This window comes from Mesoplodon densirostris, chromosome 19 (assembly GCF_025265405.1).
Source record: "Mesoplodon densirostris isolate mMesDen1 chromosome 19, mMesDen1 primary haplotype, whole genome shotgun sequence".
Taxonomy (NCBI): Eukaryota; Metazoa; Chordata; class Mammalia; order Artiodactyla; family Ziphiidae; genus Mesoplodon; species Mesoplodon densirostris.
The window spans coordinates 1,315,319-1,343,264 of NC_082679.1; the positions used below are offsets into that span (position 1 = coordinate 1,315,319).

Here is a 27,946-nt window from a genome sequence, read left to right on the forward strand (position 1 = left end):
AATCAGTTTTAAAAAAAGAGTGTACATCTTATGATGCCTATTTAAAATTACAGAAAATACAAACTCACCTATTGTAAAGGAAAGTAAATCAATGAATCAATGATTGTCTGTAGGGCTGAGGAGAGTAGGGAATGAGATTCCAAAAGGGCATGAGGTAAATATGTGATAGATAAATTTACTTTCATGATTGTGGTGGTTTCACAGCTTTACATGTATGTCAAAGCTTATCAAATTGTACCCATTAGGTAAGTGCACTTTGTTGCACATCAACTATACAAACCCATGTTGCTCAAGGGTTACTTTAACGCTTGCTAAATCTTAGGAAAGCTTTAAAAAGTGGTTCCAAATGAAAGCGTAGATGTCCCACTTCTCTTGGAAAATTAAGGCTGGCGACCCTGTATGGTCTCTACCGTCTCTCTCCTTGTGCCCTGGGAAGTACAGCCTTGCCTCGGTGGCAGCCAATATGGGCGAACAATGAAGGCTGCTGCTACTTGAATCAACAGAACTGCTCACTGGGTCACAAAAGACACATCCTTGGACTACAGGACTGCCCTTCTCTCTATCCATGTTGTCCCACTAGGAGAGCAATGCCCTTGAGGGAACAGCCCAGAAAGGCTATAGGAATCCACAAACCTCAGCTACAGGAAATACAGGTATGGAGATCCTGAGAATTTCTGTACACACTGATCACACAGGAACAGTCACTGGAGCATCTGTGGACGACCTTTTAGAAGAGGTACATTCCATCTAAGTTACTGCAGAATCCTCAACTCCCTATTAATCCAGTGTTTCTGCACCAACAAAACCAACCCCCCCGAAAACCAAGTCCCCCCGGTAAATTTATGATTAACATCTCTACACAAAACTGTAGTCCTTTTCTTGTCCTGACCCTGTTCCCCTCAGGATTGAGGAGTATCAAATAAAAGCAGGACCCTGCGAGCCCTCCTGGGTACAAAAGCCCCTCCATGTGTCCCTTGTTTGTTAGTAGAAAGAGGTTTTAGTCTCCAAGGTCTTCCCTGAGTTCCAAAGAGCAAACTCAAGCAGTTCCTAATTAGGGAAGTGAGGGAATACAGAAACAAAGGAAAAGCAGTCAAGGAATAAAAGTAATGACAGCTTAAACAATAGTTCAGCAATAAATCAGAGTCCTTGTTCCTCCTCAAGTGATACACATAACAACAACCTGACACATATCTTTGTGCTGTTCGGCAGAAACCAAGACCCCCACCCAGGTGGAAGATGGTAACTACATGCTGTCCACAAGCACATAGACCCCAGACTGGTTGGAACTAGCAGGCTGATGATTAAGATAACTAAAACATCACCCTGTTACCTCAATACTAAGAAATCAGAAGAAAGTCCACGAGCTGCAACACTCAAACCAAATGTTGCCTTTAATAACCCTTCCTTGAAAACCATTGGGGAGTTCAGAACATTAGCTGCCCATTCTTCTTGCTTGATGCCCTACAGTAAATGCTGTACTTCACTTCATCACAACCTGGCATCAGTAGATTGGCTGTGCTGCACATGGGCAAGTGGACACGAGTTTGGTTCAGTAACACAAATTACGGTTCTACCTGACCCTTGTAGTCTAACAATAAAGGACACTGAAAATGTCATTGAAAATTTGTATATCGTGGCACATGGCTCCTTTATAGGACCTGGGGATGAGGTCCCCTCAATGGTGCTGGGAATTATGTGAACAAGGGAATAAAATTCATGCTGGTCACAGAAGCACTGGGGGTTCTCACAACAAAGGCCTCCTCTTCAGGGCGACTTCCGACCTCTCCGAAAATCCTGGCACCAGTCTACCAATTAGGACCACATAGACCTGCAGTCTTTCTTTCAAGGCCTTGAGAAGCAATGCAAATTTATCTGTTCACCTCTACATGCTAACAGATCACAATTTTGCTTCCAAACCCCCATGGAAGAGAGAAAAGAACCGCCAAAATGAAAGGTGCAAGAAGAAGCCTTTACAAAAGATCACAAACCGGAGCAATGTGCAACAAGCAGTTTCCAGGTTGGTAAATTAGAACCTGGAAAAAATCATCACAAGTATGATGTGAGAACAATAATATCCCTGAAAAAGGCAGTCCTTCTTAGCAAGCTGAGGATAGGTCCTTTGGACCCAACCTGGGCCAGGTCCATTCCCTAAAATCAGAGAGAAAGGAATGAGGATCCTGCTAAGGGTTTGGGCTCTTCATAATTTCCTCAAGCAGATGGGAGAACACAGAGTTCAGCTTTCCTGAGCCTGTTGGAGTGGTGCCTGATGTACAGGGGTGAAATGGCTTCAGCCACAGAAAGTGGCAGTGACATAAATCTAACAGCAGCTCTAGACAGGTTACCAAGTATAATGCATCTCCTTAAAGCCTTAGATGTAACTGAAACTTATGAGCAATCTTGCGTGGTGTATGTCTGAATAAAAGAGGTTTAAATTCAGGTAAATGGCTCTCACACAGTCTCCTCCAGTGTTGCTATACTAAGTGAGGAAATAAAACATTCCCTGCACATTTAAGGCTATTCTCCAGCATGAACTCTCCAGTGTCTGAGGAGGTTAGATTTGCGGCTAAAGGATTTCGCACATTCACTACATTCATAAGGTCTTTCTCCCGTGTGAACTCTCTGGTGTTGAATGAGGTCAGATTTGTGGGTAAAGAGTTTCCCACATTCACTGCACTCATGAGGCCTCTCACCAGTGTGCCCTCTCTGGTGTTGAATGAGGCTAGAACTTTGGCTAAAGGATTTCCCACACTCATTACACTCATATGGTTTTTCCCCAGTGTGAACTCTCTGATGTTGAATGAGGCTAGCACTTTGGCTAAAGGATTTCCCACATTCCCCACATTCATAAGGCTTTTCTCCAGAATGAATTCTCCGGTGTTGAATAAGCCCAGAGCGTTGTCTAAAGGATTTCCCACATTCACTGCACTCATAAGGTCTTGTGCCAGTATGAATTCTCTGGTGTTGAATGAGGTCAGATTTGCGGGTAAAAGATTTTCCACATTCAGTGCACTCGAAAGGTCTTTCTCCAGTGTGAACTCTCTGATGTTGAATGAGGATAAATTTGCGACTAAAGGATTTTCCACAAACACTGCACTCGTATGGTCTTTCTCCAGTATGAACACTCCGGTGTCGAATGAGGTTAGAGAACTGTCTAAAGGGCTTCCCACATTCACTGCACACATAAGGCCTTTCTCCACTGTGAATTCTCTGGTGTTGAACGAGTTCAGATTTGCAGCTAAAAGATTTCCCACATTCGCTACACTCATAAGGCGTTTCTCCAGTGTGAACTCTACCATGTCGAATGAGATTAAAAGTTTGTCTAAAGGCTTTCCCACATTCACTGCACTCATAAGGTCTTTCTCCAGTGTGAACTTTCTGGTGTCGGAAAAGGCTAGAACTTTGTCTAAAGGACTTCCCACATTCGCTGCACTCATAAGGTCTTTCTTTAGTGTGAACTCTCTGGTGTTCGATGAGGTTGGATTTGGAGCTAAAGAATTTCCCACACTCACCACACTCAAAACGCATTCCTCCAGTGTGCTGTCTCTGGTGGTGAATGAGTTTGGACTTGTGACTGAAGACTTTTCCACATTCACTGCATTCATAAGTCCTTTCTCCAGTGTGAATTTTCTGGTGTTTTGTAAGACTAAAGTTGCGGGTAAATAATTTTCCACGTTCTCTGCATCCATAAGGCTTTGTACCACTGTGAATTCTCTGGTGTTTAACACGGCCAGAGATATGGCTAAAGAATTTCCCATATTCACCACACTCATATGGCCTTTGTCCAGTGTGAATTTGCTGGTGCTGAACAAGTCTGTAGTTGCAGTTGAAGGCTTTCCTACATTTGTTACACTCATAAAGCCCTTCTTTAGAGCGGACACTTTTATCTTGAACAAGTGTGTGGTTGTGGCTGGCAACTTTTTCACATTCACCCCACTTGTAATGACTTTTTTCACTGTGAAAGGCCTGTCCACTCTTGCTGCCACTCTGTAGTTCCTCACTGTTGGGTGTGGCCTGGTGCTGGAGAAGGCCCAAGGTGGCTGGGAAGTCCTCCCCAACCTCCACACAGGTGAAAGGCTTCCTTGGCACAAAGAAGTTGCAGCTCCTCACAAGCGAGGCCCTGTCCACATCTCTTTTCCAGGGCTTCTCTCCACTGTCATGCCTCTGTTGCTGGCGAAGGTTTGCAATGAAACAGAAGCATCTCACATATGTGCCACCCAAGTCGGGTTTCTGCAAAGGGTATACAGTTTGGTGCTCAGCTTGCTGCAAAATATCTTTTAAGATGGGGACACACATCTCACAGGGGTGGGTCTTCTGGGTGGATGGACCTGCCTTAGAAGCCCTAACCTGTGACTCTCCTTCTACAGATATACTCTGCTCAGAAGGGGTCTCCTCATCTTCTGTTCCATGGCAACAACCTGAAAGCAGAGAAACACTGAGGAAATGCATGTTTACTTTGGTGGGAAAGTGAAGCCCCATTACAAAGGTGTGTCAGACACAACAAAGAATGAGCCATGGGTTTGTTCTAAAACCAAGGAAGCTGGGGGCAAGCTGAGGTAGTGGCTGCTTGGCAGCAGTGGGCAGGCCTCTGAAGATCACAAATAGGGGAGACCTCACCAGACAAAGGACACAAGGATGGGTTGCACCACACAGAGCAGAGGCAAGGCTTCCAACTCATTCCTCTGACAACAACCTTCAGCCGTGGGGCAGGCTGGTCGCGTCCTGCCCCAGTAAAATCCAAATGGAATCGAGTAGCTGGCGTTCAAGGAATATTTAAGGATTATGTGCACACCTCATGATACGTGTGCAGGTCAATGGGGGAGAACACTGCAGAGGGAGCAGTACAGAGGAACAGGTGACCCATGGAAGCCACAAAGGTGAAGGCAGTCAGGAGCTGGAAGTCACATATGAAATAACGTCAGCAAAGCGTCTAGTATGGGGAAAAGGAAGAAATGAGGTGCAATCAGTGGCACTACTGGTCACTGGGCAGGCTCCTGGTTTGATGTGAAAACAGCTATGATGTCATGTCCTCCCCCAGCTGTCACTCACCAGGCCCAGGCAGGCTCTGCTCTGACACCATCTTACCATGTCTACTCTGTGAAACAACCAGGGTTCTCTCTGCACCCTCCATTGTACAACTACTCAGAACCTGAATAACGCAAGTCTTATGAAAGACAGAATAGGTGAGTGGCCAGCACTGGCCTAGAGCAACTTGCCATATGACATATTCAGTAAAGAAAACATTACATATAATTAAATACATATAATTGAATCACTTTGCTGTACACCGGAAACTAACACAACATTGGAAATCAACTATAGTTCAATTTTTTTTATAAAGTCTGTAATAAAATGAGATATTCCTGGAAAAGAAAAAGAAAACATTACAAAAAACAACTAAAGGATAGTCTTAAAAAAACAGCCCATGGATCATGTAAGTAATGACCATGATCTTGCACAGGCAGTCACAAAGAACGGTTAGCTAGAAGAAGAGGGAAGAACTGGAGGCCATGGAACTGGACATAGTCACTCCACCAGGGAGAGGGCAAGCAAGTTGGGATTCATTAAGCCAACTACAAGATTCCTGACTCCCAGACCCATCTCTGCACTTTTGGAGGCAACAGGTGTTAGGGATGCTTGAGGAGTCCATTACTCAGGGCATGACACACAGCTCAGTGCTGGCATCCACAGCACATCTCACAAGCAAGTAGAGGAAATTAGCAGAGCTCATGATCCAGCTGTGGAAAAGACAATGCTAACTCCAGGGAAAAAAGGAAAAACAGGACATCATCTCAGAACACTGGAAAGAGTGTGAAGGTCTTACCCAGGGATGCTACAAGTGCAAAGTTTTCCAGCATCACATTGTAGTACAGGAGTCTCTGAGCCTCATCAAGGAGCCCCCACTCCTCCTGGGAGAAGTCAATGGCCACATCCTCAAATTTCATACCCTGTCATGATGGAGACAGTTCATTCCGCCGTCAGCGTCTCTCCTAGGAGTCCAAGTTCATCGTGCCACGTTCCCCACTCCCCCCACCCTCTGCCCCAACCTATCCTCTGCTCACTGTACTCCTCACCTCAGAGGAGATACCAGGCCTTGGGGCTATTAGAATCACTCTCTCCTTATATTCCCACTGATAGTGTGTCTTCCCACAGCAATAGGCAGAAGAGCAGATAGGTGACATCTGATCTCTGGGTCTTGCATGTAGCCCACATCGCCTCTTGTCAATAAGGTGGGTGTCACAAACATAGGTTAGGGAGAGACACTGGCCACAGGGAGGGTGTTGAGTGATCTGACACTGGTCTTTCCTTCACCCTTATGACCCCAACAACGGGGTTCTAGGGCCATTAGTTCACACTACCTCTGCACATGCACATAATTCTTTGAACCACACTTCGCTTCCACAGCCGCATTCCCGCAGGAACAACTTCAAAGGTCACACAGCCTTGCCATGATGGGGACAGTTCATTTCATGACCAGCGTTCCCCCTTAGGATCCTAATTTCACCACCTCCCCAATCTATCACTTGCTTACCCCTCTGCCTTCCCCACCCCAGTGAAGATTTCCAAGCTCAGGTGGCACTGATACCCACTGTCTCATCATGGTCCTATTGATCACTGTGTCAGCCCTCAGTAACAGGCAGGTGGGCAGACAGATGTCATCTAAGCTCTGGACCTGGCACATAAAGCCACAACACCCCACTCTTCTCAGGCAATTCCCCTGGGGTTCCCCAGATCATTTCTCCCAGACACCACCAATCCTGGGCTCACCCTTGACTCTTATGCCAACACCAGGGCCCTGGAACCACGCGTTCACGCTCTCTCTCCATGTGCACATCACCCTTTCCACCACAACTCTCTCACAACTTCACTCCCACAGCCACAGCCCCCGCCTGCCCTACACAAAAATCATCTCCTCAGCCTCTCTATTCATTACTCAGTATATGTGATCCACAGAATGCCTGACAAATTCAAACACGATCAAGTACGATCCTAGACGGTGACGGTCCCCACTGACACAGGCAGCCTTGAGTCCTGCTATGAAGGCCTCCTTCCTGGACTGCCCCTTGCTTCAACCCCACCCACTAAGAAACACGTCAGATCTCAGATACCCATGGCCCTACTCCACTTGTGCTGCACCCGAGGAACCCTCACCACTCACAGCTTTCCTTTCTCCACCTAACCCTCATTCAAGGCCCAGCGCCTGGCCATTTACATCATCTGTGAGTTTCCCAGATGACCCCTTGTGTCCCGAAGCCAATCTGCCAGCCTGACTAGAACACCCCAGGTCCCACCAAGGGTTACAACTAAACCCTAGTGAGTTGGTAGAGCAGTGAATAAACACCAGCTTGTCTGAATTACTCCTGATGATGCCTCTGCATCCATCTCATGTCCACTGATCCTTCAGAAGCCTTGGTCGCATGCCAAACCGTTTACCCTTATAACCAACCCTCTCTGTGATTCACTCCTTCACCCACGTTGTGACACCCACCTCCCACAACCAGGAGTCCAAGCAGGAAACCCAGTCCGCAGGCCCATTCTCTTCTTCCTAGGCTGTTACTACCATTATCCTCCTGACCAGGACTCCCCATACTAAAATGATCTACAGCTCCTCCCTGGTCCACACTGTCTACTACCTTTTGGATAAATCTCCATCCCAAACTCCTCCTCAGAGTTCCAGATGCCCACAAACTGCACTCTGAAACACCTCATATCATTAAGAGGGCAAGAATAAAACTTCTGATATCCCCAGTGAAAATTACTCTTACTATGGACTTCCCCATATCAGTTGGTAGAGCTTCCATCCTTCCACGTGCAAAATCCATACTTTCACTTCATCCCTGACGCCTTCTCTCAACCTCAAAATTAGAAAATCCAGCTTGCCATACCTAAAACACCAATCCAGAATCCAGCCACATCTCCCACCTCCATGGCCACCACCCTGGTCCGCCTACCAACACACTCACCCAGAACATAGGAGTATCCTTCTCCCTGGTCTTCCTGTCACCTCCCTGATGCCAATACTGTTCTCCACGCTGCAGCCACAGGGAGCCTGTTGAGACCTGGGTCAGATCACCTGTCTCCACTGCTCCAAATTTCTCATTGCTCCTATCACCTCCAGAAGAGACACCCAATTTCTCACACAGCTGTTCCAGGGAATTCCCTGGTGGTGCAGTGGTTAAGAATCTGCCTGCTAATGCAGGGGACACGGGTTCAATCCCTGGTCTGGGAAGATCCCACGTGCCACGGAGCAACTAAGCCTGTGCACCACAACTACTGAGCCCACAGAGCACAGCTCACCTAGAGCCCATGCTCCGCAACAAGAGAAGCCACTGCAATGAGAAGCCCACGCACCACAAGGAAGAGTAGCCCCCGTTCACTGCAACTAGAGAAAGTCCGCGCGCAGCAATGAAGACCCAGCGCAGCCAAAAAAAAAAAAACAAAAAGCAAAACGCTGTTCCAGACCTGCCTCCTGCTCCACTGCTCTCAGTTCCCACGAAAAAGAAAAGATCCCTGCACGTCCCTGAACCCTCCCTCGCCCCCCCTCCAGGCCTTTGCACATTCTGGTACCTATGACACATCCGGTACTTCCCTCATCTCATTCCACTCGTTGCCCCAAAGAGGAACCATTCTACATAACTCCAGGCCTGGTGTCTGTTCAAGGCCCCCACCCAAGGCCTGGAAGAGTGGCAGAACAGTACCAGGACGCTATTACCCCAGAGACCCCAAGGGTGGGGTGAGGACTAACGAGACCCTGAAATAAACTCCGCAAACCAGTATCACTAAGTGATTCCGCAGTTACAGGAATCTGTGGAAAGAGAGGTTGTTTGAGCGTCTGACCACCACGGCCAGCATCCTTGGGCCCAGACCGCTAAGTACCCTTGGCCAGTCCAGGAGCCAGGTGAGCTCGAGATGTCTGAATCACCTCCGGGCCTCAGTCCTGAGAGCAGACTCTTGCCAGCTGTGTAATCTTTTACAGGATTCGACCTTTCCCGTATCTATTCTCTCTCTTCTCGTCTGTTCTTCCTCTGAGCAGCCTTTGGAAAACTATTAGAATCCTATCTCAGTGTCCCTCTTTTGCTCACACACTTTGCTGACAAGAAGCTGTCAGAATGAAAGTAAATCTCCTCAGGCACAACTTCGCCTCACATTCTTTGTGTCCTGCAGACATAAGATGGACTCCAGGTTTCCCGAATCCTCCCGCCTCAGTCCGACCTCCCAGCCTTTGCACTTGCGGGTCCCTCCGCCTGTCACCCTCTCCCACTCGCCATCACACTGTCAGAAAAAGACCTACCCACGACCGCCTCATCGTCCTGGACACCGCGCCCCGAGCTGCAGGAACATGAGCAGGCGCCCCGCACTCGGGGCTTTAGTGTCTGCGGGGGTGAGGGCGGTGAGAGCCCGGAAGACGAGCGTTTACCTGAGGCGGATCCCTCAGCGCCGCCGCCGCCATCGGAGTCTGTGGGCGAAGCGGAGTTTGTGAGGCGTGGAGGTCCCGATCTCAGCCTCTTACGGGTCACCCGGAGGTGCGCCGCCGCCAAGCCTTGGACCCGCCTCTGTGGAGGCCTCTGACGCCTTCTCTTTTAGGACCCCTGGCTCCGAGCCTCCGAGTGGGCGACCTGACCTGAGAAAGGCCAAAATGACCGCCACAAGGAAGACGCCAGAAGTCCCGCCCCGAAGCGAAGCCCACGCACGGAAATACCTCTGTCCTGGGCTTTCATTGGCTCAACTCCGCCACCATTGGGCGCATTGCCCTCTGGGTAGTGTAGTTTCCACAGCTGCGCAGGAGGAGATTCCCGGCGTTCACCTTGGCCAAGAAACGTTCTGCGCAGCACGGAGAAATATAGCCATTATTTTGTAATAACTTTAAATGAAGTACACGCTATAAAGATATTGAATCACGGGACCCCTGGCGGCCCAGTAGTTAAGACTCCGCGCTTCCACCGCAGGGTAAGATCCCACATATCTCTTGACGGGGCCAAAAAAAAAAAAATTAAATCACTATGTTGTATACGTGAAACCAATATAACATTGTAAATCAGCCATACTTAAATTAAAAAAAGAAAAAAAAAGGTTCTGGGGCACTGAGAGTGGCGCTGGGAAATGACTAACCTTGGGGGGAAAGGAATGTGATTATCCCTTTTTAAAGGGGCGGTTCGCGCGTTTCCGGGGAGTGTTGTCTGCCACAGATCATTTGTTTAGAGACATTATTCCGGTCTCTGTAAGCTCAAAATGGCCCCCTGAGGCTAAAAAGATTATTCCAATTATTTCCAAAGGCTACAAATGCGAGCGGACATATTCTCAGACTCAAAATGCATCCGCTCTTAGCTGGAATGTAATAAACGTTTTCTTGCTATTCAAATACATACAGTTAGAAGTGTTGGTTGTTTCTTAACTCTGTATGTTTAGTTAGGGCCATGACTTGGAAGATGAGTAACGATGTTTAGGCCTCCCTGAAATAGGAAGAAAAGAAGTTGTCTCTACCTCTTGTTTCCCAGAGAACATCTCTCATGCCTGTATCCTCACTGATTGTGTCTAAACCATAAAGCAGAACTGTCTAGCCACTTAATATTTCTTACTCAATGACCAAAGATATATCCAGTTCCTTTAGGAATCTGACATCTATCTCAAATGGAGAGCAACTTATGAAATTGTTTTGGTATAGTGTAATGCTTGCTCAATGAGTGATAGTGTTCTCAGGCAGAGGGCATGTGCAAAAGGGGCATCTGAACCCCATTATCTCATCTCCTTGCTGGGAGGGGGTTATCATTTCTCCAGTGATTGTTGGGACTGTTGTGCATGAGGAATAGATGATATCGAAAAAAAGTTGTGAAATGCGAATTATAAGGAACTATTTATAATGATTATGTAGTTAGTCAAAGATAGTGGCAGAGGGCTTCCCTGGTGGCGCAGTGGTTGAGAGTCTGCCTGCCAATGCAGGGGACACGGGTTCGTGCCCCAGTCCGGGAAGATCCCACATACTGTGGAGCGGCTAGGCCTGTGAGCCATGGCCGCTGAGCCTGTGCGTCCGAATCCTGTGCTCCACAACGGGAGAGGCCACAGCAGTGAGAGGCCCGCGTACCGCAAAAAAAAAAAAAAAAAAGATAGTGGCAGAGATAACTCTGGGGAAGCATCTGAGAAGGGTGAAAAAAGTTAAGACCTCAATAATTTTTATTAGGAGATACTAAAGTCTGAGAAGAGGTGAGTTAAGCTGAGTTCAATTTTTTTCCCTGATTTAAACATTTATTTTTATTTTTATTGACGTATAGTTGATTTATAATATTATGTTAGTTTCAGGTGTACAACAGTGATTCAAAATTTTTATAGATTATACTTTTTAAAGTTATTACAAAATAATGGCTGTAATTCCCTGTGATGTACAATATACCCTTGTTATTTATTTTCTACATAGCAGTTTGTATCTCTAAGTCCCCTACCCCTATCTTGCCCCTCCCCTCTTCCCTCTCCCCTCTCCCCACTGGTAACCACTACTTTGTTCTCTGTATCTGTGAGTCTGTTTCTGTTTTGTTATATTCACTAGTTTGCTGTATTTTTTGGATTCCACATATAAGTGATGTCAAACAGTATTTGTCTCTCTCTTTTTCACTGAGCATACCCTCCAGGTCCATCCATGTTGCTGTAAATGGCAGAATATCATTTTTTATGGCAGAGTGGTATTCCACTGTGTGTGCGCATGCATGCATGTGTGTGTACCACATCTTTTTTATCCTTTCATCTGTTGATGGGCACTTAGGTGGCTTCCATATCTTGGCTATTGTAAATAATGCTGCTATGAACATTGGGTGCATGTACCTTTTCAAATTATTATTCTTGTTTTCTTTGGATATATACCCAGGAATGGAATTGCTGGATCACATGGTAGTTCTATTTTCAGTTTTTTGAGAAACCTCCGTTCTGTTTTCCACAGTAGACATTAACTGCTCTGGGACATCCAAGGAATGGGGAAACAATCACGAAAATAAATCCAACAATAACAGCAGCAGCAGCTGAGTCTCCATGAACCTCACTCTGCACCTGCCCCGGGCTGAAGGCTTCACGTGCCATGATAAAGGGACTGTCCCCAGTTCTGCAGCTAGACTCCCAGGTTTGAATCCAGCCTCTTGAATCTGATACTTGTCTGTGGTGTGAACTTGGGGGACCCACTTCATCTTTGTGATCCTGGATTTCCCCAGCAATACAGTAATAGCTCCCAATACCCAGAGTGCTGTGAGAATTAAAAAGAAATGCTCAAAATGTAAATCCTGGAATCCTGGAATCCCAGTACCAGTATGGGCTGTGTTTTGTTGCTTTGACTGACCCTCACAGAGGCTACGGTGAACACCTTCATCACCTCCCTGTCACAGTCAGTGAAGTAAATCTTGGGGAACTCTAGAGTGGCCCACAGATTCCCTGGGATTCCACAATGAGACCTCAGTAACCTGAAGCCACGTCCTCCAGTGGATCAGAGGGTTCTAGGAAGCCCCATTTTTTCTCACAAGCACCCGAGGACAGAAGGGCCCAGAGGTATATGGCTTGGGGATATCACCTGCAGGTGTGGCTGGTGGTGTAGCCACTGCCCACAGAACGGGCACCTCAGCTCCTCCAAAGGCCTGGGCGCAGGGCTGCTCTTTATCCCCATTTTACACAGGAGACAACCCAGAGAGTGGATTGTTTTGCCTGTTGTCCCACTGATGGCTGGCGATGAGATTTAAACCCACGTCGTATGGCCCACGTTTGGGGAGTCTGATCACTGACCTATTCTTTGGCTTCCAGAAGGGCTTCGGAATGTCTATCCTAATACCACCTGGTCCACCTTTCTTTTTCTTTTTTTGGCTGCATTGGGTCTTTGTTGCTGCGCACAGGCTTTCTCTAGTTGCAGCAGGCAGGGGCTACTCTTCGTTGTGGGCGCAGGCTTCTCATTGCAGTGGCTTCTCTTGTTGCAGAGCACGGGCTCTAGAGCGCAGGCTCAGTAGTTGTGGCATACGGACTTAGCTGCTCCGGGGCATGTGGGATCTTCCTGGACAGGGGCTTGAACCTATGTCCCCTGCATTGGCAGGCGGATTCTTAACCACTGTGCCACCAGGGAAGTCCCACACCTGGTCCACCTTAAAGTCCTGCTCCAACCCACCAATCCCCAAGATAGACCAGGAAAATGGGTGAAAACTACAAAGCAGGGCTTTATTATATTATTAAACGTCTAACTTAGGAAAGTGATGAAGTGTGTTAATAATGCAGATGAATCTATAATGCAAATTAATTAAGTATGATAAATATGAACATTACATCGTGTATAGCATACAAATTTTCAAAAATTAATTTATTTTATTTACTTATTTGGCTGCGTCGGGTCTTAGTTGTGGCACGTGGGATTTTAGTTGCGGCATGCAGGATCTTTCATTGCAGTGCGTGGGCTCTCTCTAGTTGTGGTGCGCAGGCTCTAGAGCATGCAGGCTTAATTGCCCCACTGCATGTGGGATCTTAGTTCCCCAACCAGGGATCGAACCCACGTCCCCTGCGTTGGAAGGCAGATTCTTAACCACTGGACCACCAGGGAAGTCCCCAAATTTGCAAAAATTAGGAAATATTTTTCCGGAATTGAAAACAATTATTCCATAAAGCAAAAGAATCACTTACGTTATTCAAGGAGTAAAATGGGTAAAATTCCAATATATCTTTGTTATTTCACTGTCCTATTTGTTAAAAGGAAACAGCCCTAACTCATAAAGGAAAACAGCCCAAATGATATGAGCACACATTTTACCAAAGACATACAGATAGCATATACACATCCGAAAAAGTGCTCGTCATGAATCCTTAAGGAAATCCAATTAAACCAACACTGAGATAGCATGACAAACTTACTAAGAGGGCTAAAATTGGGGACTTCCCTGGTGGCGCAGTGGATAAGACTCTGCGCTCCCAATGCAGGGGACCCAGGTTCGATCCCTAGTCAGGGAACTAGATCCCACATGCATGTCACAACTAAGAGTTCACATGCCACAACTAAGGAGCCTACCTGGCACAACTAAGACCTGGCACAACCAAATAAATAAATAAATATTTTTTTTAAAGGAGGGCTAAAATTAAAATAATTAAACAAATCAGGATTCACTAGGATGTGAGGAAATGGAACCCTCATACACTGCTGGTAGGAATGCAAAAAGATAGTCATTTTAGATCAAAATTTGTTAGTTTCTTCCAAAGTTAAACATTCACCTACCCTATGACTCAGACACTGCACTCAAAGTTATTGACAAAAGATAAAATATATTCATTTTAAGAAATGTACACAAATGTTTGTATCACATTTATTTTTAAATTGTCAAAAATCCGGAAATAACCCAAATGTCCATAAACAGATGAATGAATAAACAAATACCGATTTACCCAAAGATAAGATTACTCAGCAAAAGAAAAGGTGAAGTATTCACATAATGTCATTGATGAATCTCAAAGTAGTTATACAACGTAAAGTAAACCTGGAAAAGGGGTAAATATTTAATGATTCCCACCATATAAATTCTACAAAATGCAAAGGTATCAATTTTAAGTGAAAGTAAATCGATGATTATTTGGAGGGAGGGAAGGGCAGGGAGAGATTATGAAAGGACATGAGGGGGCTTTCCAGGTGGCGCAGTGGTTGAGAATCCACCTGCCAATGCAGTGAACACGGGTTCGAGCCCTGGTCCGGGAAGATCCCACATGCCGCAGAGCAACTAAGCCTGTGCGCCACAACTACTGAGCCTGCGCTCTAGAGCCTGTGAGCCACAACTACTGGAGCCCACGTGCCCCAACTACTGAAGCCCGCATGCCTAGAGCACATGCTCCACAACAAGAGAAGCCACTGCAATGAGAAGACTGCGCACCACAATGAAGAGTAGCTCCCACTAGCGGCAACTAGAGAAAGCCCGCGGGCAGGAACTGAGACCCAACACAGCCATAAATAAATAAATAAATAAATAAATAAATAAATTTATAAAAAAAAAAAAAAAGGACATGAGGTAAATATACAGCAATGGATATGGCCATTATTATAACTATGATGGTAGTTTCACAGGTACGTACCTACATCAAACTTATCAAATAGTATACTTTAAATTATGTGTACAAGAAAATGTATAAAGTTTAATTCAATGTAAATTATACCTTTAAATTAAGCTATAAAAAATGGCTTTACATTTCACAAATCTGTGCATCCCTTTTAAGAAAATAAATTTGGGGATGCTATATTGACCACCATGTCTCTCCTCATGCCCTCTGAGAATCAGTCTTGCCTCAGTGGAAGCCAACATTGGTGAGCAATGAAGGACGTTTCCAACCACGTCAACAGGAATACAGACTGGGCCACAAAGCCACATCCCAGAACTACAGATCTCCATTTTCACTACCTTTGTGTTCCCGCCTCTGCAGTAACAGCCTTAAGGAGAATATCAGTGAGAGACTACAGGAATCCACAAACCTTTACATGGGAGACCAGTGGTGAGCTTCCCTGAGCACACTGGGATGGTGACTGATGCAAACTGTGGGGACCTGCCAAGTAGTAAAGGTAAAACGTCTTTGGCCATAGAAATTGGCAGTGACATAAATTTGGCAAGAGCCCTGAGCAGATCAGAGTATAACAAGCCACACATGCTTTCATATAACTCAGACTTAGAGGGGATCTCCTAACTGTGAACATTTGTACAAAACTGAACTCAGATAGATGGCTCCTTTAGTGCCATTATAATCAACAGGAGAATCGCACATTTCCTAAAAAGATAAGGCCTTTACACAGTGTGAACTCTTTGATGTTGAAAGAAAGATTTTTTGTTGAAGAATTTCCCACATTCATTACTCTTACAAGGTGTTTCACCAGTGTGAACTTTCTGATGACAGTGAAGTCTGGAGCTGAAAGTGATAGATTTCCCACATTCATTGCACTCATAAGGCCGTTCTCCAGTGTGAACTCTCTGATAACCACAGAGGCCAAACCTACTAGTTAAAGTTTTCCCACATTCACTGCACTTATAAGGCGTTTCTCCAGTGTGAACTCTCTGATGACAATGGAGGCCAGACCTAGCAGTAAAGATTTCCCACATTCATTACACCCATAAGGCCGTTCTCCATCGTGAACCCTCTGATGATAATGGAGGCCAGTGCTATAGGTAAAAGACTTTTCACATTCACTGCACTCATAAGGCCTTTCTCCAGTATGAACTCTCTTATGATCATTGAGGCCAGACCTAGCAGTAAAAGATTTCCGACATGCACTGCACTCATAAGGCCTATCTCCTTCGTGAACTCTCTGATGATAACGGAGGTCTTTGCTATAGGTAAAAGACTTCCTGCATTCATTGCACTCATAAGGCGTTTCTCCAGTGTGAACTCTCTGATGATAACAGAGGCCAGACCTATCAGTAAAAGATTTCCCACATTCAGTGCACTCATAAGGCCATTTTCCAGGGTGAACACTCTGTTGCTGAGTAAGGATGGAGCTATAGCTAAAAGACTGTGCACATTCACTGCACACATATAATTTTTCTCCAATGTGACTTTTTTGGGGATAAACAAGCAAAGATTTATAGCTAAAGGATTTCCCACATTTGTTGCACTTGTACTGCCTTGCCCCAGTATGAACTCTTTCATGTTGACTGAGGGTCAAGCTCCAATTAAAAGATTTGTCACGGGGCCTCCCTGGTGGCGCAAGTGGTTGAGAGTCCGCCTGCCGATGCAGGGGATACGGGTTCGTGCCCCGGTCCTGGAGGATCCCATATGCCGCGGAGCGGCTGGGTCCGTGAGCCATGGCCGCTGAGCCTGCGCGTCCGGTGCCTGTGCTCTGCAACGGGAGAGGCCACAACAGTGAGAGGCCCGCGTACCGCAAAAAAAAAAAAAAAAAAAAAAAAAGATTTGTCACATTCACCACACATGTAAAGCCCTTCTATAGTGTGGACTTTCTGATGCACAACATACAAGGATTTGAACCTGAATGCTTTCCCCCAGTCCTGGCACACAAAGACACTGTCTTCCAGTGTGGACACCCTGGTCCTGATCAAGTATGTTTTGGGGGTTGAAGGCTTTCTTGCATTCACCTCAGGTATAATGAATTTTTCTTCTTTGACAACTCACCCCACACTCAGAGATTTTGTTTGGCTTCTCCCAGGAGTGAGTGGCCTGTTGCTGGAGGTGTCCTGACAAGACTAGGAAGTCCTTCCCAAGCTCCCTGCAGGTAAAAGGCTTCCATGACTCCTGGAAATTGCAGCTCTTCACAAGTGAAGCCTTGTCTACACTGCCTAAGAAGGGTTTTTCTCCTATGTGATGCTTCTGGTGTTGTTTGCTTGCCCTGAAATAAAAACATTTTGCACATGCCCCACACCTCGAGTTCTGGCTGTGTTGTGTTCCCTGCTGCCCAGCCAACTGGAAAATGTCTCTCAAGACTGGACCACAGGGCTTCCCTGATGGTGCAGTGGTTAAGAATCCACCTGCTAATGCAAGGGATGTGGGTTCGTGCCCTGGTCTGGGAGGATCTCACGTGCCACAGAGCAACTAGGCCCATGTGCCACAACTACTGAGCCTGCACTCTAGAGCCCATGAGCCACAACTACTGAAGCCCGTACGCCTAGAGCCCGTGCTCCACAATGGGAGAGGCCACCATGGTGAGAAGCCCATGCACCACAGCTAGAGAAAGCCTGTGCACAGCAATGAAGACGCAACACAGCCAAAAATAAATAAATAAATAGATAGATAGACAGATAGATAGATATTTTTTTAAATATATTAAAAAAAAGACTGGACCACACATCTCACAGGGGTGGGTCTTCTGGGAAAATGGAGCTGGACTGGGAGTTCTGGCCTGTGAGATTCCTACAGAAATGCTTTGTTCCAAGGGTACCTCTGCATCCTGTGCTCCACAGCAGCAACCTGAACCAAATAAATACTGGTAAAGTATACGTTGACATTATAGGAATGGGGCAAGCCCATCACAAATGTGCATCCGTCACATCTAGGCATGGGTCCAGGGATACTTTTGAAGACAAGCAGGTTGAACTCTGAAGAAACGGCTGCTGTGCATTGCTGGGCTCCTAAAGTCACCGAACGGTGGAAACCCCACCAAGGGAAGGACACAAAGACAGTGTATAACACAAGGAACAGAGGTAGGGTTTACAACTTACTCCTCTGTCATTGGCTTCCTACAGAACCATTCCTGTTGGTTGACATGAGGCTGTGTAGAAGAATGTGAATGTACCCATCCCATGAAAATCAACTCTAACAGAGTAGATACTGTTGAAAGTCAATATAAGGATATATACACACCTCCGAGCACAGCATGTGTGGCCTGATGTTGGAGAGCACTACAGGGAGACCTGTCAAAGAAATGGTTGAGATGTGTGGTTTAGAGAGATGGAGATTACTGCCGGAAGGAAACCGGAGTGGAAATGGTAACTACTAGAACTGACAAGTTGGCAAAGTATCAACAATGTGGAAGAACAAATGGCAATGGGATGTGGACACAGGGAATGGAAACAAAACACTGGTTGAATGGGACAGGTCTCTGGTGTGGTCTTTTTTTTTTTTTTTTTTTTGCTGTACGTGGGCCTCTCACTGCTGTGGCCTCTCCCGTTGCGGAGCACAGGCTCCGGACACACAGGCTCCGCGGCCATGGCTCGCGGGCCCAGCCGCTCCGCGGCATGTGGGATCTTCCGGGATCGGGGCACGAACCCGTGTCCCCTGCATCGGCAGGCGGACTCTCAACCACTGCGCCACCCGGGAAGCCCTCTGGTGTGGTCTTACACACAGCCCTGGTGTCACACCCGCGCCAACTGCCATTCACCAAGGCCAGGCTCCCTCTGAGCCCACTCTTCCATGACTGGAGTCTTGTCTGTCCTGTGATGCACAAAGGATTCTACCCCCGACTCCTAGCTGAGCAAGTACGTGGGACACATGATGCAAAAGTCCTAAGAGAAGAGCAGTGCAAAAGAGTGACCAGTACTGTCCCAGAGCAACTCAGCACAAAAAAGACCAGAGAAAAGAGATCTATGTGAGTGATGCCAGCGAGATGACAGGATGAGAAATACTAGCATTCATCCCCCTTCCAAAAACAATTAGACAGCTATCAATGAATAAAAATAGCCCTGGGGTGGGTGCGGGGTACAGCATAAGTGTCCAATTAAGACAAACAGCAACACAGGGGAGCAAAAGAAGGAGAATAACTGCACAGAAAGGATCTCTGGGAAAACTGGCTTAGCAGAGATGCCTGGATGGTTAGGATCAAGGTACGTAAGTGAGAGCTACTTGGGTCAGCCACTGGGCTTGTGCCATCATGGTCCCTAGTGGCCTGCTCTGTGGAGGACCCTCGCAGGCTTTGTCACTGACAACAAAGAACCCTTCCGATAGCAGCAGACTCCCCAGTTTTCACATTAGAGGATCCTGTAGAGTTCATCAGCATGGATTCCAAAGGAAATGCCCTTAGCCATAACATCCTCAATGGGAGAAAAAGAGGTCAGTGGATTCCCAGCAGTCTTTGTTACCGAAGACTCCAAAAGCCATTGCCACCACTGCATACTACGCTGCCATGGTCACTGAGGACCCCTACAGTCTTCACCATTCTGATCTCAGCTGACAGATAGGCACAGAGACTATACTCCCAGGGTCTTCACTGGAGTCAAAACCACAATACCCCACCCAGCCAGCACCCTTGCATTCACATGTAGGTGAAGCTATTTCTCTAACCAAAATTCACCCCAAAAGGTTGAAAGAAATGACTGATTCACCACACGTACACACATCGACACAAGGATAAAAGAAACAAGAAAAACAAGGAAACATGATACCATCAAAGGGACATAATAATTTTCCAGTAGCCAACCTCAAAGAAATGGAGGTCTACGAAACACCAAAGGATTCAAAATAAATGTTTTAAGGAAGCTCAGTGAGGGGGCCTCCCTGGTGGTGCAGTGGTTGAGAATCCACCTGCCAATGCAAGGGACATGGGTTCGAGCCCTGGCCCAGGAATATCCTACATGCCGTGGAGCAACAAAGCCCGCGCACCACAACTACTGAGCCTGCGCTCTAGAGCCCGCGAGCCACAACTACTGAAGCCTACACGCCTAGAGCTCGTGCTCCGCAACAAAAGCCACTGCAATAAGAAGCCCGCGCACTGCAGTGAAGAGTAGCCTCCACCTGCCGCAACTAGAGAAAGCCCACGCACAGCAATGAAGACCCAATGCAGCCAAAAATAAGTAACTTTTATAAAAAGGAAGCTCAGTGAGCTACAAGAGAACACAGATAGATAACTCAACATGATTAGGAAAATGATACAGGAACAAAACAAGGAGTTCAGAGAGACAGGAATCATAAAAAAGAATCAAACAGAAATTCTGAAGTTGAAGAATACAACAAATGAAAAGAAAAATGCAACAGAGTATCAACAACACACTTGGTCAAGCAGTGGAAAGAATATGTGAACTCAAACACAGGTCATTTATCATCCAGCCAGAGGGGGGAAGAAAGTGAAGTCAGCATAGGTAAACTATGGAATACCATCAAGCAAAACAATATTTGCATTCTTAGAGTCCCAGGAGAAGGAGAGAGAGAAAGAAAAAGTGTCAGAAAGTTTAAAGAAATAATGTCTGACTTCCCAAGTCTGGGAAGAGATGTGGACACCCAATTCATGATGCTCATAGGTCCCTGTACAGATTCATTCCAAAGAGGATATTACCAAGACACATTATAAACAAAACTGTCAGTAAACAAGCAAACAAAGCCAAACAGAATTTTGAAAGCACGAAGAGAAAAGAAACTCCTTCACACAGGGAACCCTCATAAGGCTATCAGTAGATTTTTCAGCAGAAATCTTGCAGCCTAGGAGAGAGTGGGATGATATACAGTTGGTCCTCTGAATCTGTGAATTCTAAACCTGCAGATATGGAGGGTTCACTCTGTTCACTGTACTATGCCATTTTATATAAGGGACTTGAGCAATCCACAGATTTTGGTATCCACACGGGCTCCTGGAACAAATATCCTGTAGATACTGTATTCAAAACACCGAAGAAAAAAACTGCCAAACAAGAATACTTTACCTAGCAAAGTTGTCCTGCACAATTAAGGAAAGACTTTAGACAAACAAAAGCTGAGGGAGTTCATTGACACTCAGCCTGACTTCTAAGAAATGCCAAAGAGACTACTTAGTCCTGGGCCTTGCACATTTGTCTTTCTCTCCATCTGAACTCAAGGCCTCTGTTGCAACCATGCTCCACCAGATCACTGGTCAGGCCAAGAAGCATCCTAGATTGATCCCCCTCTTTGTATTTATTAGAGTGGGAGGTACTGGAGCAGCATTGTATGTCTTGCACCTGGAGTTGTTCAATGCAGATGTCAGCTGGGACAGAAAGAATAACCCAGAAAGAATAATGCCAGGGAGTTCCCTGGCAGTCCAGTGGTTAGGACTTGGCATTTTCACTGCTGTGGCTAGGGTTCAATCCCTGGTCTAGGAACTAAGATCCCACAAGCCGCCCAGTGTGGCCAAAGAGGAAAAAAAGAAAGAATAACCCAGAACCCTGGAACAAACTGGGTCCCAATGATCAATACAATTTCTACTCAATGAATGTCGATTACAGCAAACTGAAGAAAGAAGTTCCAGACTTCTAAATGAAATGTTTCACTATAATGCTTCTTAGAATGAAGGTCTTCCAGAAGCCATCTGCACAATTTTCCACTTAACCAGGAAATATTTCCCCTCTAAATGCATGAAATCACGTTGGTGTTTTGTGTTGGGGTTTACACTGATTAATAAATATCTGAAACTTGAAAAAAAAAAAAAGCCAAAGGGAGTTCTTCAGGCAGAAATGAAAGGATAATAAATAGAAACATGAAAACATAGGAAAATATAAAACTCACTGGTAAAACTGAGTATGTAGTAAAATTCAGATTACTATAATACTGTGTTGGTGGTATTTAAATCACTCAAGTATAAAAGTTAAAAACAAAAGGATTAGAATAATTATAGCCAAAATAATTTGTTAATGGATACACAATATAAGAACATGTGAACTGTGACATCTAAAACATAAAATGTGGTGGTGGCAGGGAGAGTAAATTCTGCATGATGTCAGGAAAACTGGATATCCACAGGTAAAAAAAAAAAATGAGGGGCTTCCCTGGTGGCGCAGTGGTTGAGAGTCCGCCTGCCGATGCAGGGGACACAGGTTCGTGTCCCGGTCCGGGAGGATCCCACATGCCGCGGAGCAGCTGGGCCCGTGAGCCATGGCCGCTGAGCCTGCGTGTCCGGAGCCTGTGCTCTGCAATGGGAGAGGCCACAACAGAGAGAGGCCCGCGTACCGCAAAAAAAAAAAAAAAAAAAAAAAAAAAATGAAACTGGACCCCTGTCTTATACCACTTACAAAAACTAACTTGAAATAGACTAAAGACTTAAATGTAAGACCTAAAAACGTAAAATTCCTTAAAGACAACCTAAGGACAAAGTTCTGTGAAATTAGTCCTAGCGATAATTTTTCTGGATATCACCAAAGCACAGGCAATGAAAGCGAAAATAAACAACTAGGACTACACCAAATGAAAATACTTCTGCATAGCAATGCAACAATCAACAACAAAAAAAGGCAATCTACAGAATGGGAGGAAATATTTGCGAACCATGTATCTGATAAGATGTTACCATCCAAAATATACAAGGTATTCAAAAGACTTAACAAAAAAATAGAGTTAAAAAATGGGCAACGGACGTGGAGAGAATACATACAAACAGCCCACAGTTATATGAAAAATGCTCTTCACTAATAAGGTAGACTTCATTAGGCTCACTACAAGATTATATACCTCAAATCCTTACCTATTAGAGATCAGTACAGCAGATATTAAGCTACAAAAGAAAGGAGAGAGCAGTGTAAACAACCCAGCCCTGGCTATGACAGTAACTACTCAGAAAGCTAGGCAAGGAAGCAGTTCCCATGGTCCATATGTGAGAAGAAGACAACATCCTCTGAAGAAAAGGAAGGGAGGAAAGACAGAGCCCAGTCCAGGTAACTGGGAAGAGTAAGGGGGAAAAAAAGAGTAAGGGACTTACTCTTCAGCGAGGATACAAGTGCAGAGTTCTCCAGCATCACTTCGAGGTACAGGCGTCTCTGAGCCTCATTAAGGAGTCCCCATTCCTCCCAGGAGAAGTATACGGCAATGTCCTCAAAGGTCACACCACCCTGTCATGATTAGTACAAATGAAACTGAATATTCTCTGAGAACCCACAATCCAACTCCTCACACATCTCCACGATCATCCTCTTTCAAAGCTCCCCACCTCAAAGGAGATACCAGGCCCTGGTGCCCCTGATGCCCACACTCTTCTCAGGGTTCCATTAACTACTGTGCTCAGCACAAAAGATTGGGGGGGCGGGGGGCCTCAGCACATAAATGCCATCTCAGCTCTGGGCCTGCCAAGCAGTTCCCTTGGGGCCTCCCAGATTGTGCCTCCAAGACACAAATTTGGGCTCATGCTTCACCCTTAAGGCCCCAACTCCAGGGCCTGTGGACCATCAGCTCACAATTCTCTCCTCGTGCACATCACTGTGTAGACACATCTCTCACATCTTCAGACCCCACAGTTGCACTTCCCCATCTCTGCCACCTTCCTGCCCCACACCACAGACATCTCCCTGGGCTCACCCATGTACTTGGCAAATGGCATCCAGAAGAGTGCTTGAACATTACTAACATTATTTATACAACACCAGTCCTCTGATGGATCCCACAGCCAGGTAAATTCTCAATGCTGCTTTGATGACAGATGTGGCCTGTGATCTTTGTTTCAATATTAACCACCCAGAGCCACATGTGAATTTCAGATATCCATGACCCTCTTCCACTCCCACGCTGCACTTGCTGTCCATTCAGCCACCACAACCTGCTGCTCTCCACCCAAACTTCATTAAAAGCCCAGTCCCACATGCCCGGCACAGTGACTCTCCCAAGTCCATATTCGCCCCAGACCTTATTCACTAGCAAGAATGAAACATCCTACAACCCATCAAAGCTCACCACCAAGTCCTGGTGAATTCATACAGGAGCCCTGCCGCAGTGTCACCTTGTCTCAACTACTCCTATGCCTCCTGGACATAGGAGCAGCTATCTCCAGGCCATTCATCCCCTGGAAGCCTTGGCTACTGGCTTGATCAGCGTACACCATTCCCACTATCACCCCTCTCCCTAATCTCTTTCCGTGAGGTCCAGCAACCCCAATAGTGTCAAGAAAGAAAACGACTCTTAGTATGCACCCTAGTCCTTCTGACTCTCCAACAGCGTTGTCACTAAAACCTGCATTCCCTTCCTAAACAACATCCACAGCTCCACCCTGGTCTACAGAATAGCCACCACGTTTGAAAGTCTCCCTCCTGAAAGCCTTCTCCAGATTTCCAGACCTGTGTGTCCAACTGCCCACTCCACTAACTGTTCTCTGAAACTTTGCAGAGTCTTAACAAGACCAAAACAAAACTTCTGATGTTCCCGAGGAAAATGAACCTACCACCAACTTTCCCATCCCAGTTTGTTGGAGCTTCCATCCTTTCAGCTGATAGGATGAAAAACTCTAGGGTCATCTCTGGCTCCTCCTTTTTCTCCCTCACCTACACCATCCAAAGTCTACTCAGCTCTTTCATTAAAAATGGACCTGGAATCCAACCTTTTCTCCCAGCTCCATGGTCATAACTCTGGTCCATCAACACTCATCTGGATTATAGCAGTAACCTCCTCCTGAATTCCCTGCCACCTGCCTTAACCCCATAATCTCTCCTCCACTGTGTAGCCAGGTGGAGCCTTTTAAACCTAAATAAGACCAACTCCTTTCTCTTATACAAATCTCCCATTATCTCCGTAATAGATGCCCAGATGCTCAGGCAGCCACATGACAGGCCTGGTTCTTGATTCCCTGCTCTTTGCTCTTAACAGAAAGAATGGAGACCTACTGTACCCTGTTCCCAACTCAGTCACACTGAGCATTTGCTCATGCTGCTATATGTTCCTGAGATAACTCCCAAACCATATGTTTACACTGGTTGCCAGAAATAGGAACACCACTATGTTACCGATTGGCCTGCATTGGGGTACTCCCAGGGTCCCCACAGGCAAGAGACAGGAAATCAGCAAGGGAAGTGCCTCAAGACACCACAATTCCAGACACTATACCGCTGATGTCAGGACTAGTGAGGGCCTGGGACATGCTCTCTTTCCTTGTGTAAATTCCTTAAGTTCTTTTTTAACCTCCAGAATATGTGGGAAGAGGAAGGAACCATGGCTGGGTTCCATGTGCACAGGACTCCCCCGTATCCCCACCCAGCCCTGGAACCAGGTGACTTCGGATTAATTTACTAACCTCTGTGTTTCAGTCTTCAGAGCTGCCTATTACCAGATCTCTGACCCTGGACAAGGACCCTACTTATCTGTGCCTAACTGTTCTCATCACGCACATTCCCGACTGTTCCCTCTCTAAGCAGCTTTTTGGTAAACTTTTAAAACTCTAATATAGGGGCTTCCCTGGCAGTCCCGTGGTTAAGGTTCTGCGCTTCCACTGCAGGGGACTTGGTTTCTATCTCTGGTTGGGGAACTAAGATCCCACCTGCCGAGTGGTGCGGCCAAAAAATAAACAAATAAATAAAACCCTAATACGGACTGTGTCCCTCTTCCATTCACAACTCTCCATGGCTCCCAGGTCCCTCTGTTTGCCAGTCCAGGCGTGAATTCCCCTCACACTCACTGTCCCCTAAAAACAAAGGCTGGACCCCAAGTTTCCAGAAGCCTCCCGGCTCAGTCCTACCTCCAAGACTGTACACATGCCGGTACCTCCGCCTGTGACCCTCTCCCACGAGCCATCACACTGTCTGTGAGAAATAGGGACCCCATCTTCCTGGACACCGCGGCCTGGGCTGCGGGCACGTGAGCAGGCGCCCCGCACTCGGGTCTTCCTTGTCTGGTGGGGTGAGGGCGGTGAGGGCCGGCAGGACAAGCGTTTACCTGAGGCGGGTCCCTCAGCGCCGCCGCCGCCATCGGACTCTGTGGGCGGAGCGGGGCCAGGAGCAGCAGTCCCTACTTCTACTCAGAGCTTCATAGCCTCTGACACGGTAAACAAGCCTGACGGAAACAAAGCGGCCTCAACCAGGAAGTAGCCGGAAGTCCAGCCCTGACACGCTTCCTAAGACCGGAAATGCCCCTGTCGTGGTCTTTCATTGGAGCAAGACCGCTCTTCTTCTGGTGCAGTGTGTTCTGGGCAATGTAGTTCCCATAACTCCACAGGCCCACGGGAAGGGGCGCTCCTCATCCGCGCCCGCGGAGAAAAAGCCCTGGGCACCTCGAGGGACGCTGGGAAAAGGCGTCCAGGCTTCAGGAGTGAAGGGAGGGGCTTCTTTTCCTCTTAAAGGGGCCGAAGGCGGACTGCAGGGGAGTGTTGTCTGCAGTTCATCAGCCCTGTAAAGTATTTAGAGATGTAGGTGGGGAAACTTTCCTCTACCCAGTTTTTACCTTTTGAGCTCAAGCTCTGTAACAAAAGGCAATAACAAGAGAAAAACAAACAGGAGTTTATTGACATGTTTATACATACATGAGAGAGACAGGGTTGAGTAACTCAAAGAATTGGGTTAGACACAGGGAGATGTGAGGGCTGACATCTGCAGGCAGAAAGAACCGCGGCCTTAGAAAGGGCCGCAAGTTTGGAGAAGGCGCAGTTACTCTCCGGCTCCACTGTTACCGCTAATATAAGTAATGTTTGTAAAATTCTTACCTAATAAATAATTTAGGACATTAAAAAAAAGAAGTGGCTTAGAATTCAATCTTATATAATACCTTCGACAAAGAACAATACATTTGAGGTGTAACAAAGAAAAGAAAAAGTACTTGAGTCTCTAGGGATGCCAAATAATGTGGGAAAGTAATGTTGGATAAGAGCTAGTGTTAAAAAAAAAAAGAGACAAAGGCCCAAAATGGAGTCACTTGTGCTAAACGCATGTCAGCATAGCAAGACTTAATATCTGAATCTAACTGCAGTTTTAGCTTCTCCTAAGAATGTAATCTTAACCAGTCAGTCTGGAATTTCCTGGCCAGCACTAGCGAGGTAATTTGCCGGCTAGACTCTTTTTATCCCCCAAAGGAGAGTGCCCTTCGTGAAATAATCTGTTAACCTTGAAAATAAAATAGGGGCTTCCCTCATGGTGCAGTGGTTAAGAATCTGCCTGCCAGTGCAGGGGACACAGGTTCAAGCCTTGCTCTGGGAAGATCCCACATGCCATGGAGCAACTAAGTCCGTGCACCACAACTACTGAGACTGCTCTCTAGAGCCCACGAGCCACAACTACAGAGCCCACGTGCCACAGCTACTGAAGCCCAGGCGCCTAGAGCCCATGCTCTGCAACAAGAGAAGCAACCACAATGAGAAGTCCGTGCACCACAGTGAAGAGTAGACCCTGCTCACCGCAACTAGAGAAAGCCAGCACACAGCAACAAAGACCCAACACAGCCAAAAATAAATTAATTTTTTAAAAAAATAATAAAATAAAAGTTATTTTACCAGTAGAAATGGGTTTATTCAGAAATAGCAGAGAATTATAAATCAGAACAAGCAAGCAATGGCAAAAACCATAGGCAAGTCCAACAAAGGAGAGGGATGTTATTTTACAGAGAAAAGGGAGGAAGTCAGGAGGCATTATTTTGAAAGAAAGTCTATTGGAGAAAAGTGAGAGTTTAGGGTAATGAGGGTTTCTCATTGGTGGAGTTGCTGGGGTACTAGGTTTCTTGTAGGAGATGCAATGTACATCTTTTCCTGTTGGGGCCTGTAACTGTTGACTCTTTCCTGTTGATGATTCTTCTGTTGGGGTTTATAATTGACAATTCTTCCTGTAGTTGATGTCCAGTAGTACTTCCTGAGAGCTCCCCTTCTGGTCTCTTGACCACATATTAGTGAGGTTTCCCTTTATCAATG

The 27,946-nt window shown here is 46.3% G+C and overlaps 2 protein-coding genes across 2 annotated transcripts in view; one reads left to right on the forward strand and one right to left on the reverse strand.

Moving 5' to 3' along the window:
* LOC132480643 (zinc finger protein 551-like) overlaps positions 1–26,119 on the reverse strand; it is a 53,852-nt gene extending 27,733 nt beyond the window's left edge. Inside the window, 3 exon segments of the mRNA XM_060085027.1 lie at positions 2,516–4,415; positions 23,057–23,186; positions 25,990–26,119. Coding sequence (XP_059941010.1) covers positions 2,516–4,415; positions 23,057–23,186; positions 25,990–26,022 — 2,063 coding nt within the window. The 5' untranslated portion in view covers positions 26,023–26,119.
* LOC132479866 (cytochrome c oxidase subunit NDUFA4-like) lies at positions 21,222–21,714 on the forward strand. The gene is made up of 2 exons (XM_060083521.1): positions 21,222–21,361; positions 21,516–21,714. Exons 1-2 carry the CDS (start codon positions 21,222–21,224, stop codon positions 21,619–21,621), a joined length of 246 nt encoding a protein of 81 aa, XP_059939504.1. The 3' UTR covers positions 21,622–21,714.
* Positions 26,120–27,946: the final 1,827 nt, after the last annotated feature.